We start from the raw sequence: 13,846 nt of genomic DNA, 5'->3' as shown, positions 1-13,846 counted from the left end.
GGGGGGCGGGCGGCGGGGGCGACAGGTGCTGCCTCGTGCTTTTGCTTGCTGCAACGCGACGGTGTCTTGCTTGCTTATTTGAGGGATGAAGGGAAGAGTCCACTGCAGTGCGGTTGCGGGCACGGGTCCGGCAGCTTGTTGGCACTTGCCAGCACAGCTGGCCCGCCATAGTAGGCGGCCTGGTCCGTGAACGCGTAACAACTTCATTAGCCAGAGTCCACAAGCATGCATTTGTTCGGGTGACTCCAGGCGTGGCTGCCAGTGCCTCACACACCCTTGGCTGCGAAGAGTTGCTCGTGCCTCGTACCTCATGCCTGCTCGTAAACTCGCTTCATCTTGGGTGTCATCGCCTAGGAGTCACTGTAAAAGATACCAAGCGGCTTGTCTCTCTCTCTCTCTCTTCTTTTTGGCTGCGCTTTGTGGTTCAATTGCTGTCAGAACCTGCCGGTGTCTCTTCTGCACGACACTGCCATGGCGCCCGATGCCAGTGAACGCGTCGCCAAGTGGGACGAGGAGTGGGCCACCAATGGCGAGGCTTCCCGCACCAATCTCAAGGCAGCCCATGACAACCTTGTCAAGGCCACCAAAGCCTTTCATGATGCGCAAACCAATGTACGTTTAGCCGAACAACCAGCTGCCACTCAAGCTAGCCGCCACGCAAGCTCCTTGTTGATCCAATGGCGCAGGCGATTCACCTCATCTTGCCTCACTTTTCATTCTGAATGACGCAGTGCCAAAAACAGCTCAAGAGCCACACAAAGCTGATGAAGGAGCTGAATTTTGACCTGAAAAAGTAGGCTTCAAGTTGTTGTTGTTGTTGACCCTGTTTCGCGCGCCACCTTCCATGGCCTCGGCCTCACCTTGATTGTATGAATATGACCAAGGCTGCGCTCATCAGGCGAGGTGGACGAGCCCGACTGGGCCTCGCGACGCAAGAAAATTCTGGAGAATGAGAGCTTGATGAAGAACGTCAAATTTACTCTCCCCATGGACATCAGGTTGGTCCCTGCCGCCATCAGCCCCACCCAGCTCGCCATGGCGCCTGGCGTCCAATTCAAGAAGCTCCTGAGCAATGGCTCACAAGCATATCGATGTACTTTTGTCCGTTAAATCACCTGTACTTCGTCGTCCTACGGCACACCTGCCTAGCTTGCCCCTCAAGCTACTTTTGGGCAACGTGAACTTGACCTTGCCCCACGTGAAGCAGCGGTGCGTGTCGACTGGGCCATTGTTGGGCCTTGTATTCCTGCTGTTTGCACTAGCTCACATTTTTTGAATCCCCTCGTTCTGGGCTTACACAGATGGCAATACAAGGAGGATTACGAAAAGTTCAAGCTGCATTGCACCTATGGCATCATCGTTGGTGCCCTCCTGTGCGTGTATTTCAGCTCCACGTAAGTTCCCTCTTTGACTCATGCAACTCTTTTCGTTGGGTCCGTCTGCTACGGTAAAGCTCTTGGGGTGTATGGACCAAGGGCTTGTGTGGGTCTGGCTGTCGTTCATGCCACGATAATAATGTTCGCATTTGTCACGGCTGTTTGATAGCTTGATGAACACGCTGTTTTACGTCTTTCTGGGCTGGTATTATGGCAGCGTCACCATCCGCGAGGTTTGTTGTGTTCGCAGACACCCACTAGAGCCTGCATGCGTCGAATGAACAGCACTCTTGCTCATTTTTCTGGCTTGCAATTTCTTGAACAGCTGATTCTCAAAGCCAATGGCTCTAATATCAAGTTGTGGTGGCTCTTTCATCACTACTCGTCGATTGTGGTCTCGGCCGTGTTGCTGCTCTGGTCTCACACTCCGGCTTGTCTGGAGTTTGAGTACTACTTTAAAATCTTTTCCATCTATCAAGGTACATGCGTTGGCTTGAGTTCAAGCACGGGTTGTGGCTTGTGCTGACAGATGCTGCTTGTGCACAGGCATTGTGCAGGTCATGCAATACCGGTATCAGAGCGCGACTCTGTACAAGAAGCGCGCCCTTGGCGAGTCACAGCTTCTGGACACGACTACCGGTACGTCTGCCTGCGTGAAGGGAGATGACATTGTACACAACGCTTGCGGGGTGGCCTGCCCGTCTGGCTGTCGGCGCTAAATCACCAAATCATGCTTGGCTTGATAGATTTACCGAACCGCTGGACGCTCTCTTTCCTCGTTGGATTCTTGACCCTGGCTTATGTACGTCAAGTGCTAAACCGGGCCTCACTGAGTTACACGAGCCTCTTGCGTTGCTGTGACCTCACGGCGGCATGTATGGTATGCTCTGTCTGCCTTTGTCCTCAGCTTTTCCAGCTATTCAACTCATTCAAGCTCTCGATGATCTATATGCGCACGGGCGAGTGGGAGGTACGTGATGTGTTTGTCGCAGTGGCGTTTCCCCAGTCGCCGGAGAGGGTGTCATTCGGTGTTTGGGAGGTGCCCATGAATTGTCAATCGGTTTGAAATCACTCTCATTCTGGATTGGCATGTGCTGGTGATTGTAGGCGGTGATCCTTGCTGTTTTGCAGTTTGTGATGGGTGTGGGCAACACGTGCATTACCAGTCTGGTGGTTTTTCGCAAGTTCTTCCCCGATTCTCAGTCTGCTGCTTGGGTTTCGCGTCTTCTCAACAAAAATGCTTAGGGGAAGCCTTTTGCTTTTTGTTTTCTTGCAAATCCAACTCGCATGGTTCCGTTTTTCTTTCCTGCAAACACAACAAGGGCATCTACTTTTGCGTTCTGTCTCAAACAAGGGGTCGTTGTGCTGGCACGGTGGAAAAAAAAGGTGGGGGGGAGGGAACACTGCGTGAATTGCCGAGTCGGGTTATGTCTGCTGTCATAAACCATCCGCGATGAGGACGTTGGAAAAGATCACTGACATGTGAGTTGAGCTTTTAAATTTTTTTGGAAGAGCAAGTAAAAAAAAGTGTGAGAAAAAAAGGTTGGCGCATAAAAACGTGGGCATCTATCCTGGTACAATCGCTCACGGAAATTGAGGGCCGCGGCGTTGGAGCCGGGATGCATGGCACGGTAAACCGGCAGAGCTTCACCTCAAAAAAAAGAACAAAACAAACATGATATACAACAACGCGAGTCGCGGACAGGAAGACAGGAAGGAATTTTTGGGCAAGGAAGCTTACACAAGAACCAAACGAATGGAAAGCGAAACAAGCCGGTGATAAACACAACGGGAGGCACAGCCGGACTATAGCTTCATTTTCTAGAGCAAAGAGCAGCCACCCTTCTTCTTGGTCTTGACCGTCATGCTGGCGCGAGTGGCAGTCTCAAACACGGCATGAACGTTGTCCCGAGTACGGGCTGAGCACTCAATGTACGAGTAGGCACTGATCTCTGCCGCCTGCTTCTTGCCCTGTGAGTCGACAAAACGATTGAAGAAGAGCGGGGGTTAGTGGGGGAGATGAGAAAGGCAGTCGTTCCCAAGCAATCACATGCACACAGTGCCGGCAATATGCATGAGGCAGGCAGGTGGCTCAACGACGGGGAGGGAGATCAAGCGCACCTTCTCCTCCTCAACGGGGGCTTGGTTCTGCTTTTGAAGGTCGGCAATGGTGCTGGGGTTGTTGCGAAGGTCCTTCTTGCAGCCCACGAGGACAAAAGGCACACCGGGGCAGAAGTGGCGGACCTCAGGGACCCACTTGTAGCTAATGTTCTCCAGGCTGTCGGGGTTATCGATTGAGTAGCAGATCAGGACCACGTTGGTGTCGGGGTACGACAGGGGGCGAAGGCGATCGTAATCCTCCTGGCCTGTGTATGGCATGACCGGTGGCACGCGTCATCAGTGACGGAGAGGCGTGATTGCAAGGGGAATGTAACAATACGAAGCTGGCGTAATGGTGTGTTGCCAACTGCATGGCGCGACCGAAACGGTCAAGGCAGAGCGGGGGCAGTACCGGCAGTATCCCAGAGGGCGAGCTCGATGGATTTGCCGTCCACCTCGATATCCGCGACATAGTTCTCGAACACGGTGGGGACGTATTTCTAGGGTGAAGAAACCGGAAGAGAATGAGAACGACCAGGTGAGGTATTCATCAAAGTGCCGGATGGGTCTTGAAAGATACAAGGGAAGGGAAGGGGGAGAGAGAGAGAGAGAAAAAAAAACACACACAAAAAAAAGGGAGAAGCGGAAGGAAAAAGGAAGCAATAAAAATCCCAAGTCCCATCCACAAACCTCGGGGAACTCGTTCTTGGAAAAGACGATGAGCAGGCAGGTCTTGCCGCAGGCACCGTCACCCACGACCACAAGCTTCTTGCGCAGAGGCGTCGCCATTTTTGCCGATCAAAGTAAAATCTAAAAAGAAAAAAAGAAAAAGAGAAAAATCCAGCAAAGCATGGCGGAACATGATGAGCAGTGGCAGTGCAAAGCGAGAGAAGAGCAAAGAGAAAAGCGAAACAGAGAGAAGAAAGAGTAGAGAGGCAGGTGTGATTGCGGGGAGGCCAAACGTGAATGCAGCCACATGTGTTGTGCGGGGGGGGAGGTGCCGCGTCATGAGGGATGATCATCTGGGTGATTTTAGGTTTGAGAAGAAGAAAAAGAGAGCGAGAGAAACGGCAGCCGTGCCAGAGTGTGATCAAAGAAGAAGAAAGGGCCTGTTGACCAAACACGACAAAGGGGAAATGGCAGCGACATGTCCAGTCACAAAGACAAGCAAGGGCAGGAGAAGGAATCGGATACAAGACATATATCCTCCATGTGAGCGGCGGAAAGCGAGAGAGAGAGAGAGAGAGAGAGAGGGTCGCCACAGCACCCACCCACCCCCCCAAAGGGCAAGCAATAGAGCACGAGCGGTGGTGGTGGTGGTGTTGCACACAAACCCTAACAACTCAAAAAGAAAGTGCAAATGCCTCAAAGCAAGGAACAAAGGGGAACAAAGGGGCGGAGGCCAAACCGACCAAACGTGGCAACAACACGTTCCAACACACACACACACACACACACATAAGACAAAGACGAACAAAAGAAAGAAACAAAGGAAAAGAGAGAGAGAAAAAAAGACAAAGGTCCACGAAACCAAAAGACACACACACATACACGCCAACTGGAAAGGCACGGAGACCCATGTGGCAGCGCGAGGGGAGTGACAGGGTTGGCCATGGGGGTGAAGGGAGGCTGAGAGGGCGTTGCTGTGAGTGCCGCGATTGGTTGGTGTGTAACGAGAAAGGGACAGCCTGCGTTGGAGCGTGTGATGTGTGTGCCAGGGCTGGTAATCAAGAGACTCAGTGCCAAAGAGGGCACTCAAGAAAGGGGAGGAGGTCAAGAAGGCCATGGCTGGGGGAGACGCGAGTCCCATTGGCAAACGGTCCAACATGGCATGGATGTGGCAAGGCAAGGAAACGAGCAACCCCTTGAGGTGGCCAAGGCTGTGTCGGTGCGCCACGGGTCTGCCTGAAAGAGGCGAGCTCTCGGGTGTGATGATGCGTCGTGTGTTTGAATCACCAGGGCAGTCCGCGGTGAGCTGGATGGAGCCTCGACGGCGGCTTGCCCAGCTCTGTGTGTGTTTGTGTGTTTGTGTAGTGTGGTGTATTATCCATGGCAGTCCAAATCTCAGATCGATCGTCACCCCCATTCCAAGCCAAACGAGCGAGCGCGACCGGCTTGCGCAGCCCAGGACGAGAGCGGGACCGAGAGGCGACGGGCAAAGAGCAGCGCCAAGAGACCGGACCAAGCGACAAGGCAAAGGGAGACAAGGCAACGTTGAACGTACTGAAGGAATGGCACAAGAAAATAACCAGATGTAGTATTGCCTGTTGCCTTTGCTTTGTCACATGGACAAGACAGAACAACAAAAGATTGAGATTGAGGGATTTAGAGAGATTGAGAGAGAGAGAGGTTTAGAGAGAGGGATGTAGAGAGCGAGATTTAGAGAGAGAGATTTGAGAGACAGAGAGAGAGAGAGAGAGAGATTGAGAGACAGAGAAGATTTAGAGAGAGAGAGAGAGAGAGAGGCAGAGGGACAGAGACACAGAGAGAGACGAACGTGTGTAGTACGGCAGCGGGCATGCCGTTGGGAGATACGGGGTCGCAGTGAATGGGCAGGGTCAAACCTGGGCAGGTCGGGGGCTTCTGGCCAGACAGTCTCTCTTCTTAAAAGCTTCTGCTCTCAGGTGCATGATCCAGTTTCGCTTGGCTTTTGCTTCCCTAAGGATCGGCGATCCCACTCACCGCGGATGCATCGTCCTAGCTCTCATGTACATTGAAGGGCGTGCGACAGGCCTGTTTGGTGGAGTCAAAACGCGCCAGCTTGTGGCCTGGGCTGGCCTGCCGAGTGCGCCGAGCTCGCTGGAACGACTGCCAGCGAGCTAGGTATCCGACCCCTGGGTTGCGCAGACAGATGAGATGCTGCCTCCCAGCCAGTCCCGTCAGTCAGGTGGGCGGATCTCGCCGCCCCACCACCACACCTGTCTGCCGGAGTTTCGCTTATTCGACCATGGTAGAGCCACACCCATACACCAGACTTTTGTTCTTGTGGGTTGCGCTCATACCCATTCAAAGGCGAACGTCCGCCCCTTCCATATAGCTTGCATCACAAAAATTCCCATTAAACAATACACCAAAAAATTCGTATCCGGCTCGACAGCAAAAATCAGAGGGGAAGTGAGTTAGTATAATACTTTGCACAAAGCGGACATGTATATTAGTAAAATACTTTCTGTGGTGATGTAAGAGGGGGGCGGGATTGGTCAGGACGTTCGGGCGACCGGCGCGCGCACGGGGATGGCAGTCGTGTGGGTGGCGCGATGGGAGAGCAAAGCGTGGTTGCCCAGGTTGGACTGCACCTTCAATTTGAATGTAACCTCTTCCCCTTGCTCTGTGCTTGCGTTTGCCCCCTCTTGTCTTGCTTTAGCCCCCCGCCTTTTTTATTCTTGACGGAGACCGAGGAAGAAGAGAGAAGCAGGGCAGGGCACGAACAGTCGCGACAATGGCATCGCCGAGCTTGCGGAAGAAGCTTGTTATTGTGGGTGACGGTGCCTGTGGAAAGACATGTCTTCTTATCGTCTTTGCCAAGGATCAGTTTCCAGAGGTGTGCTTCACCCTGCGTCGTGCCCGCAGGCCATAGCCCTGATGTACAGCCATGGTTTGTCTCGATCCATGTGCGCGAGGCCCTGCGCTGATATCCTTGCGTCTTTGATGGCCACCGGGTAGGTATACGTGCCCACCGTCTTTGAAAATTACGTGGCTGACATTGAAGTTGATGGCAAGGCCGTTGAGCTGGCCCTATGGGACACCGCTGGTTCGTTGCCGCCACCGTCGGTGCCGACACTTGGGCCCGTCCCGCGCGGCGCATTCCTCATCGTTGCAGCGCTTGACAAACCTGTTGTTGAACTTGTAGGCCAGGAAGACTACGATCGGTTGCGCCCGCTCTCCTATCCAGATACCCACGTCTTGCTCCTCTGTTTCAGCATTGACGCCCCCGATAGCCTGGAGAATATCCAGTACAAGGTTGGTCGTGCAGGCGTTCCCTGCCGTGTCGAATTCGAGCCGGACATCAGCCCATCATGGCCTGCACGCACGGCACCGTGCCCGTAGTGGAAACCAGAGGTCGAGCACTTTTGCCCAGGCGTCCCATATGTGCTCGTGGGCTGCAAGCGTGACCTCCGTCAGGATCCCAGCACGATTCGTGAGCTTCAAAAGCTGGGTCAAAAGCCCATTCCTGAAGACAAGGTTCGGGCTGCTCCTTTTCCAGACCCGGCCGTGGTTCGAGCACAGTGCAAGAGCTCAGGGCGGTTGCTTGACACTGCTTGCTCCACCGCCTTCTGTCACATGCCCTGATCATGTCGTGACTTCTCTCTTCAATTGGAACAACACACCATTCATAGGGCCAGAGCGTAGCCAAGGTCATCGGCGCCTACGGCTACGTTGAGTGCTCAGCCAAGACGACGGTATGTCGTGTCATGATGTTAGGCTTTGAGTTACCCAACCCCCCGTTCCAAGGCCGCTTGGCCAGTAATCAAATTTGGATGAAAGCAACCTCATCGTCTCACGTCTTGACGATCGGCCATGTCATGGTGACAGGAGAACGTGCGTAGCGTGTTTGAAATGGCCACGCGCGCTAGCATGGCGGTGCGCACCCGGAAACGCGGCGGCTGTGCCCTGCTCTAGACACCTTGCCACCTGTCCGTACTCGACTATTTTGAAGTTGCCTCGTGTGCATGCGTGGAATCCATCGACCCGTCTGCCGAGGTATACCGACGCACATGACCCACAGCAGCATGTGGCGCTCTAGTGGTATCGTGCGCGCGTGCGCCTTTGAATCCGGCCTGCTGACTTCTGATGCTTGTATAATTGTTGTTGATGTTGTTGATCTTGTTGCTGCTGTTTTTTTTAAGAGAAGCCTGAGCCCCCTCCCCCCCCCTCTCCCGTCCTTTCGAAAATTGACATGTAAATGGACACTGATGTGTCTTGGTTGCTACTGTCTATGCCCCGTGTTTAACCAGCTCCACCAAAGGCGACAGGCAAGGTTGGCTTTGTGTTGTCTTTAAGCAACAGTTTTTGCGGTGTGGAGGGAAGCGTCCTGTCGCGGTTGCCTGCTTTTCGCCTGCTTTGTGCCATTGACTACGTTGCCGCGGCCATCCCGGATCGGCTCTTGCGCTCTTGTCCGAGTCATACCGTCGCATGACACACCACTGACCCGCACAGTCAAATGCGTACGCCGTGTGCATTTGCCACACATGAACGTCACCCATAAAGGCAATTCAGAGTAAAATTACCACACACACACATTGTACACATGTCTAACCCACGCTGTCGCCATAACAAACGGCCGAATCAAAGGCAGCGCCCTCTCCCGTGCCATTCATTCAGTGCGGCATCACGCTCAGGGCCCGTCATTGGCTGATTCCTGTCACGCTGTTTGCCAGGCCCTTGAACTCTTGCTTGCTGGCGCGCTCTGAGAGCCTCCCAGCTGCCCTTTCAAGTCTTCGGCCGTGGTGTGTTTTTTACATACGCTCTCACAATATCTCCTCCACCAGGCACACCTCTGCCGCTCCCTCCAGCTCTACACACTTCTCTACTTATGCCTCTACTTTCCATTGCAAACAAAACCAAGTTCAATATGTCCCTCTGAAAATATCGATACCCAATCCACTCCCTCTCTCTTTCTCGATCCACTTTCTCTCTCTCTCTCTCCAACAGAAAGTGTGTGTGTGTGTGTGTGTGTGTTCCGGGCGCGGGCGCACGTTGACTGCCGTTCGTCGGGCCCCCTCAGTGCCCTTGTACCGATTGCCCAGCTGGGATCAAGCCTTGCTGCATTTGTTGTGCAGTGTCTCCTGCTTCCTCTGGGCCGTGGGTTGTGGGCTGGGAGGCTGGTATGTCTTTGGCTCTCAGATCGATGTTGTGTTGTTCCAAGTAGGTTGCTGCTCGGACGCCTGTCATGCCGGATGGCAGCTGCGTGCCCTGCTTTCAGAGAAGACACGCCTCGGCTCGGTTGATGAAAAGCCGTTGTTAGTTCGTGGTGGGGCTCAGCCAACACCACTCTCCATCCCAGCCCTCACAGCTCGCTGCCATCAGCCGGCGGCAAAGGAGGACAACCGCTCCTCCCAAGTACACGCGCACTCCACACCCTAAACAGGGGCAAGATGGCACCGCAACATGGACAAGCCCTGGCAGCTGCGACAGCTTCGCTGACCCCGATCCAGCGCCGCCAGCATCGCCGTCGCCGTGTTGTCAGTACGTTCCACTGCCTGCAGTTTTTGCACCAAGGCCAGCTGACGCGCATCCGTCCACCTCAGTCCTTCCCACACCCGTGCTGTGACCTCATCCCCGTGTCCTGCACTGTTGCCGTCTCCTCGCCCACTTTCAGGTAAGACCATGGCCATGATGGGCATTACCTTGGTGCTCCTAGCTGGCGCCTCCATCAAAACATCCCTCCAAGAGGGTTGGGCATCCTTGGGCTCGCCCGGCCCCATTGAAGCCAGCGACTCCGTTGCCGCCCTCGTGGCGGGTCCGGCTCGTCGGCTTCTCGGCCTGGGTAGCAAGCGCCCGCTTCCTGATAATCTGAACAATGTCTCGGTACGCAGTTTTGCCTCTTGCCCTTTGTGCAAGCAGCAACCACGGCTCGTTGCGTTGAACCACGTCCTCCTCCATATGCTCATCAAACTGTGCTCATTCAATGCCATGTCATCGTTAGTGTGAGGGATTCAAGCACTACGAAGATCCATGCGCCCTTGTCAAGCAGGCTGACAACTGCCAACCTGATGGCGGCTTCATCAACTATCTAGAGCTCCCATATTGCACGATGAAAAGCGTCGGTGGCTCGGTGGTCATTCTCGTACGTGTCCTCGAATCTAGCTGCCGCTGTTTCGATTTTTTGAGCCCACGGCCATGTTTCTTTCTATACCATGGCAAAGATCAAGACGCCGGAGTGTACCGTGCACTCTCACCCTCTGCTCATATGGCTACGTCTGCCATGTCGCTCAACGCGCAGCTTCTGTGGCTCCTCTTCCTCTTTATCGCGCTCGGCGTGACCGCAGAGGATTTGTACGTATAGGTTTTTATTTTATTTTTTATTTTATTTTTTTTTGCTCGCTTATTCTTGAACACATCTGAGCCAGGCTGCTGCATCTCTTCGTTGAACCTCCGCTTCCTTTGGCACCTTCCCGACTCACGATCGCGATGGCTCTGTGCCCTTGCCGCCGACCTTTCTTTCGCCTCAGCTTCTGCCCGGCGCTCAGTGTTATTTCGGAAACGCTCAAGCTCAGTCACAACGTGGCAGGCGTCACCTTCTTGGCCCTGGGAAACGGTGCCCCTGATATCTTTAGCGTCTATTCCTCCATCAACAATGTACAAAATGGCGCACAGCTGGCCCTCGGCGAGCTCTTCGGCGCCGGCACCTTCGTAACCACCGTGGTCGTGGGCACTGTTGGCTACGTCGTGCCCTTCACCGTCACCCGTCGCCCCTTCCTTCGCGATGTCATAACCTACCTCATTGCATCGATCTGGGTCAGTGCGCACGTGTGCACCTGCGTCTGACGCAGCACTCGCTCAGACCATCATGGACCCCTCAATGCAATCTCACGACCCTGGTTGCTGCCTTGGCTAGGTCTTCATCATCTTGCTTCGGGGTGAAATTTTCACCGGCGAAGCTATTGGCTTTGTGGGCCTGTATGTTCTCTATGTGCTTGTTGTCATTCTGGGTCGACAGATCTATCAATCCCGCAAGGCCAGCAAGTCCAAGCTGCCCCCCAACTTTGGATCAAACGACGAGACTGCGCCACCGGCACTGGGTCCGATGATGCACAACATTAACATCAATGTTGATGATGGCTTGGACACAAGTGATGACACCGCTCTCTTGCATCAAAACGCCTCAATGTCTCCCCCTCCCGGCCTCATGAGTCCGACTCAGCGTCGCGCCCGCGAAACAAATCTCAACGTTCGAGACCTCGTCTCTCCGCCCCGCTCACGCAGCCACAGCATCAAGGAGCTTGTGGATGCTACCGACCGCGTCCTCTTTGCTCCAATTATGCAAGGCGCCCAATATCAAGCTGCCACGCACCATGATGTTGACACGGACGCAGGTGCGCGTGGAATTTTATCAAGCCGTTGCGAAAACACCAACTAAAACACAAAATGATCCCCCCCATCCATCCAAACACACAGAGAGACCATGTGTTTCGGCTTCATAGGGGCTCAACATCACGTATCGCACGACCCTCCTTTTTTTTTTTTTTTTTTTTTTAGAAAACACCGCGCTGCTGCCCTTTGCTGGCGAAGCTGGCGGTGCAATTGGCCCCGCTACTCCCTTTCGCGACTTGCTGACCGCTCTCAACCCCATTGACAGCGAGGTGCGTACTTGCTTTGGAGATACAGAGGGTGCAGTGAGCCAAATTCGCTTTGTAGCTGATGAACCGCACTTTTTGCGCATGTCCCTTGCAGGAGTGGGAATCTTCAGGGATCATCAACCGTGCCTATATGGTTCTTAGCGTATGTCCCTTGCCATCGTTCAACCCCGCCTGTTCATTCTGGTTGGAAGTTGACAACCGACAACCACGCGCATCTTGAGAGCAGCTTTGGCTGAGATTAGTCTTGGCGTTTCAATCACGGTCTCTCATGAATCCCCGGGGGCCGGACGCTTCTCTATCTGCGTAGGCGCCCATCAATTTTGCCCTGACCATCACAACCCCCGTGGTTGACTTTGATGAGGATGACGAGAATTGGAAGCAGTACCTGGCCATGCTCCAATGCCTAATTGCCCCCGTCTTCTTCGTGCTTGGTGCCGGCAGTCAGTCCCCCTTTTTGCATGCATCTATTTTCTTCCCTCCTATGATTAGCCCTATCTGACAACGCTGAGAGGGGCACGGCCATATTCAAAAGTGACAGCACTCATGGTGGTGTGGTGCCATCACACTCTCTCGCCTTTTCTTTCTTTTTTTTTTTTTTTTTTTTCTTTTTTTTTTTTCCTCTCCGCAGTTGGCTTTACAGATTTGGGCGACAGCAACTACCCACTTTGGTTGGCTGCGCTCATGGTCGGCGGTGTGGCGGCCATGATCATTTGGGTGACGACAAGGGCACGAGTGCCTCCCAAAGGCCACGCCGTGAGTTCATCCCGGGCTTGATTCCTAGCCTCAACCTCTGCCATTCTGCTCACTTGCTTTCGCTTTTGCCGAACCTCGCATAGGCCTTTGGATTTATCGGTTTCCTGGTGGCTGTTGTCTGGATTTATATCGTAGCCAATGAAATTGTCAATTTGTTGCAGGTCAGAGAATGAGATCCATCACCTTGGAATGACAACTTGCGCTTCCTCGCACCGCCTCACGCTGACTGATGCGGGTGTGATTCATCGACGCAGGCCTTGGGACGCATGTTCAACATTTCTGATGCTATTCTCGGCCTGACAGTGCTGGCTTGGGGCAACAGCATTGGCGGTTCGTTGCTCGCGCCACGCGTTTCACAAAGCCTCCCTCCATCTCGACCATAGCATGCGCATGACCTGCCTTGTTGGATTGGCCCTTTGTTGTGATAGATTTTGTGTCGAATTTGACCGTGGCAAAGCAGGGGTTTCCACGCATGGCGGTGGGCGCCTGCTTTGGTGGCCCTGCTATGAGTACGTTTGGGCCATGGAAATCTTCGCTTGCTTTGCTGCTTGCGTGCATTTCTTAACATTGTTTCATTTTGCATTCGCAATGGCTCGGGGCTCATGCTGGTGAAAAAACACTTCTGCACAGACATGCTGCTGGGCATCGGCGTTTCAGCCACCGTTGCATGCTTCAAACACGGCGGCACCTTCCCCGTTCACGATCAGAAGAGTCACCAACTAGTGGTGTCGGGTGGCTTTTTGCTTTTATCTCTCGTTTCCTCTGCCATCATCATCCCGGTCAATAAGTTTCGAGTGGGCAAGTACTTTGGCATGTACTTGTGGGTGCTATACACCGCCTACCTTGCGACCGCATTGGCCCTCGAGTTTGCTGGCTGAGAGTGAACAGTCCATAAAAGCTCGAGCGTGGCATGGTCGCCTTGAGCCACACGGCGCCACCTAGTCAAGGACACCACGTCGGCGGCGCTCCAAAGCTTCTCGCTAGTTTATCTCTCGCTCTTTTTCGCTCTTTCCTTTTAGTTGTAGGTGGAAACCGATGATGAGATCATTGGTTTGTAGAGTTTGCGCACTTAGCAAAAAGAATTGACTGTCCAATGATAATGACCCACGGCATCACGTTGCGAAAAAAAAAAAAGAAGAAGAAGAAAAAACGGAAAAGAATGACCAGTGGGCAAAAGTAACTGTTAATTTTTAAGTTTGAATTTGGTGGCGACCGGCATGCAGGTCAAAGAGCGTTTTCGGTATCGAGTAAGAGCTTGAGATACAAAGGCAATCTCGGCAAGCAACTTGATAGTGATTCACTCAACCACACATCGCT

General features: G+C 53.5%; 4 protein-coding genes across 4 annotated transcripts; 3 read left to right on the top strand and 1 right to left on the bottom strand.

Moving 5' to 3' along the window:
- Window positions 1–1,561: 1,561 nt before the first annotated feature.
- Window positions 1,562–2,011, top strand: MONBRDRAFT_3096 (uncharacterized protein; the record flags this gene model as incomplete). Its single annotated transcript, XM_001744934.1, has 3 exons — window positions 1,562–1,609; window positions 1,702–1,855; window positions 1,923–2,011. Coding segments are annotated over 3 exons (291 nt in total), but the record flags the coding sequence as incomplete, so codon positions are not given.
- An 846-nt stretch (window positions 2,012–2,857) lies between these two features.
- MONBRDRAFT_18607 (uncharacterized protein) lies at window positions 2,858–4,499 on the bottom strand. The gene is made up of 4 exons (XM_001744767.1): window positions 4,167–4,499; window positions 3,889–3,976; window positions 3,498–3,742; window positions 2,858–3,347 (listed from the first exon to the last, which is right to left on the bottom strand). Exons 1-4 carry the CDS (start codon window positions 4,263–4,265, stop codon window positions 3,198–3,200), a joined length of 582 nt encoding a protein of 193 aa, XP_001744819.1. The 5' UTR covers window positions 4,266–4,499; the 3' UTR covers window positions 2,858–3,197.
- A 2,416-nt stretch (window positions 4,500–6,915) lies between these two features.
- MONBRDRAFT_24474 (uncharacterized protein) lies at window positions 6,916–8,096 on the top strand (the record flags this gene model as incomplete). The annotated part of the gene is made up of 6 exons (XM_001744933.1): window positions 6,916–7,017; window positions 7,140–7,227; window positions 7,327–7,436; window positions 7,524–7,658; window positions 7,814–7,876; window positions 8,010–8,096. The coding sequence occupies 6 exons, from the start codon at window positions 6,916–6,918 to the stop codon at window positions 8,094–8,096; spliced, it is 585 nt and encodes a 194-aa protein (XP_001744985.1).
- A 1,249-nt stretch (window positions 8,097–9,345) lies between these two features.
- Window positions 9,346–13,627, top strand: MONBRDRAFT_31967 (uncharacterized protein). Its single transcript, XM_001744932.1, has 14 exons — window positions 9,346–9,662; window positions 9,796–10,004; window positions 10,123–10,263; window positions 10,420–10,472; window positions 10,649–10,934; window positions 11,035–11,512; window positions 11,676–11,779; window positions 11,871–11,918; window positions 12,084–12,216; window positions 12,405–12,529; window positions 12,613–12,690; window positions 12,784–12,859; window positions 12,958–13,038; window positions 13,160–13,627. The coding sequence occupies exons 1-14, from the start codon at window positions 9,572–9,574 to the stop codon at window positions 13,405–13,407; spliced, it is 2,151 nt and encodes a 716-aa protein (XP_001744984.1). The 5' UTR covers window positions 9,346–9,571; the 3' UTR covers window positions 13,408–13,627.
- The last annotated feature ends 219 nt before the right edge of the window (window positions 13,628–13,846 follow it).

The sequence above is a fragment of the Monosiga brevicollis genome, genomic scaffold, assembly GCF_000002865.3.
Source record: "Monosiga brevicollis MX1 MONBRscaffold_7 genomic scaffold, whole genome shotgun sequence".
In the NCBI taxonomy this organism is placed as follows: Eukaryota; class Choanoflagellata; order Craspedida; family Salpingoecidae; genus Monosiga; species Monosiga brevicollis.
Note: the sequence above shows the minus strand (reverse complement) of the source record. Positions and strands in the feature narration are given on the sequence as shown.

Excerpts from the sequence above, each read along its gene's own strand:
- MONBRDRAFT_18607 (XM_001744767.1), bottom strand. The coding sequence starts at position 4,265 with ATGGCGACGCCTCTGCGCAAGAAGCTTGTGGTCGTGGGTGACGGTGCC. Across the intron at positions 3,977-4,166 it reads CCAAGAACGAGTTCCCCGAG|AAATACGTCCCCACCGTGTT; the intron begins GTTTGTGGATGG and ends TCTTCACCCTAG. Across the intron at positions 3,348-3,497 it reads CCCCCGTTGAGGAGGAGAAG|GGCAAGAAGCAGGCGGCAGA; the intron begins GTGCGCTTGATC and ends GTCGACTCACAG.
- MONBRDRAFT_31967 (XM_001744932.1), top strand. The coding sequence starts at position 9,572 with ATGGCACCGCAACATGGACAAGCCCTGGCAGCTGCGACAGCTTCGCTG. Across the intron at positions 10,264-10,419 it reads GTGGCTCGGTGGTCATTCTC|CTTCTGTGGCTCCTCTTCCT; the intron begins GTACGTGTCCTC and ends CTCAACGCGCAG. Across the intron at positions 10,935-11,034 it reads ACCTCATTGCATCGATCTGG|GTCTTCATCATCTTGCTTCG; the intron begins GTCAGTGCGCAC and ends TGCCTTGGCTAG.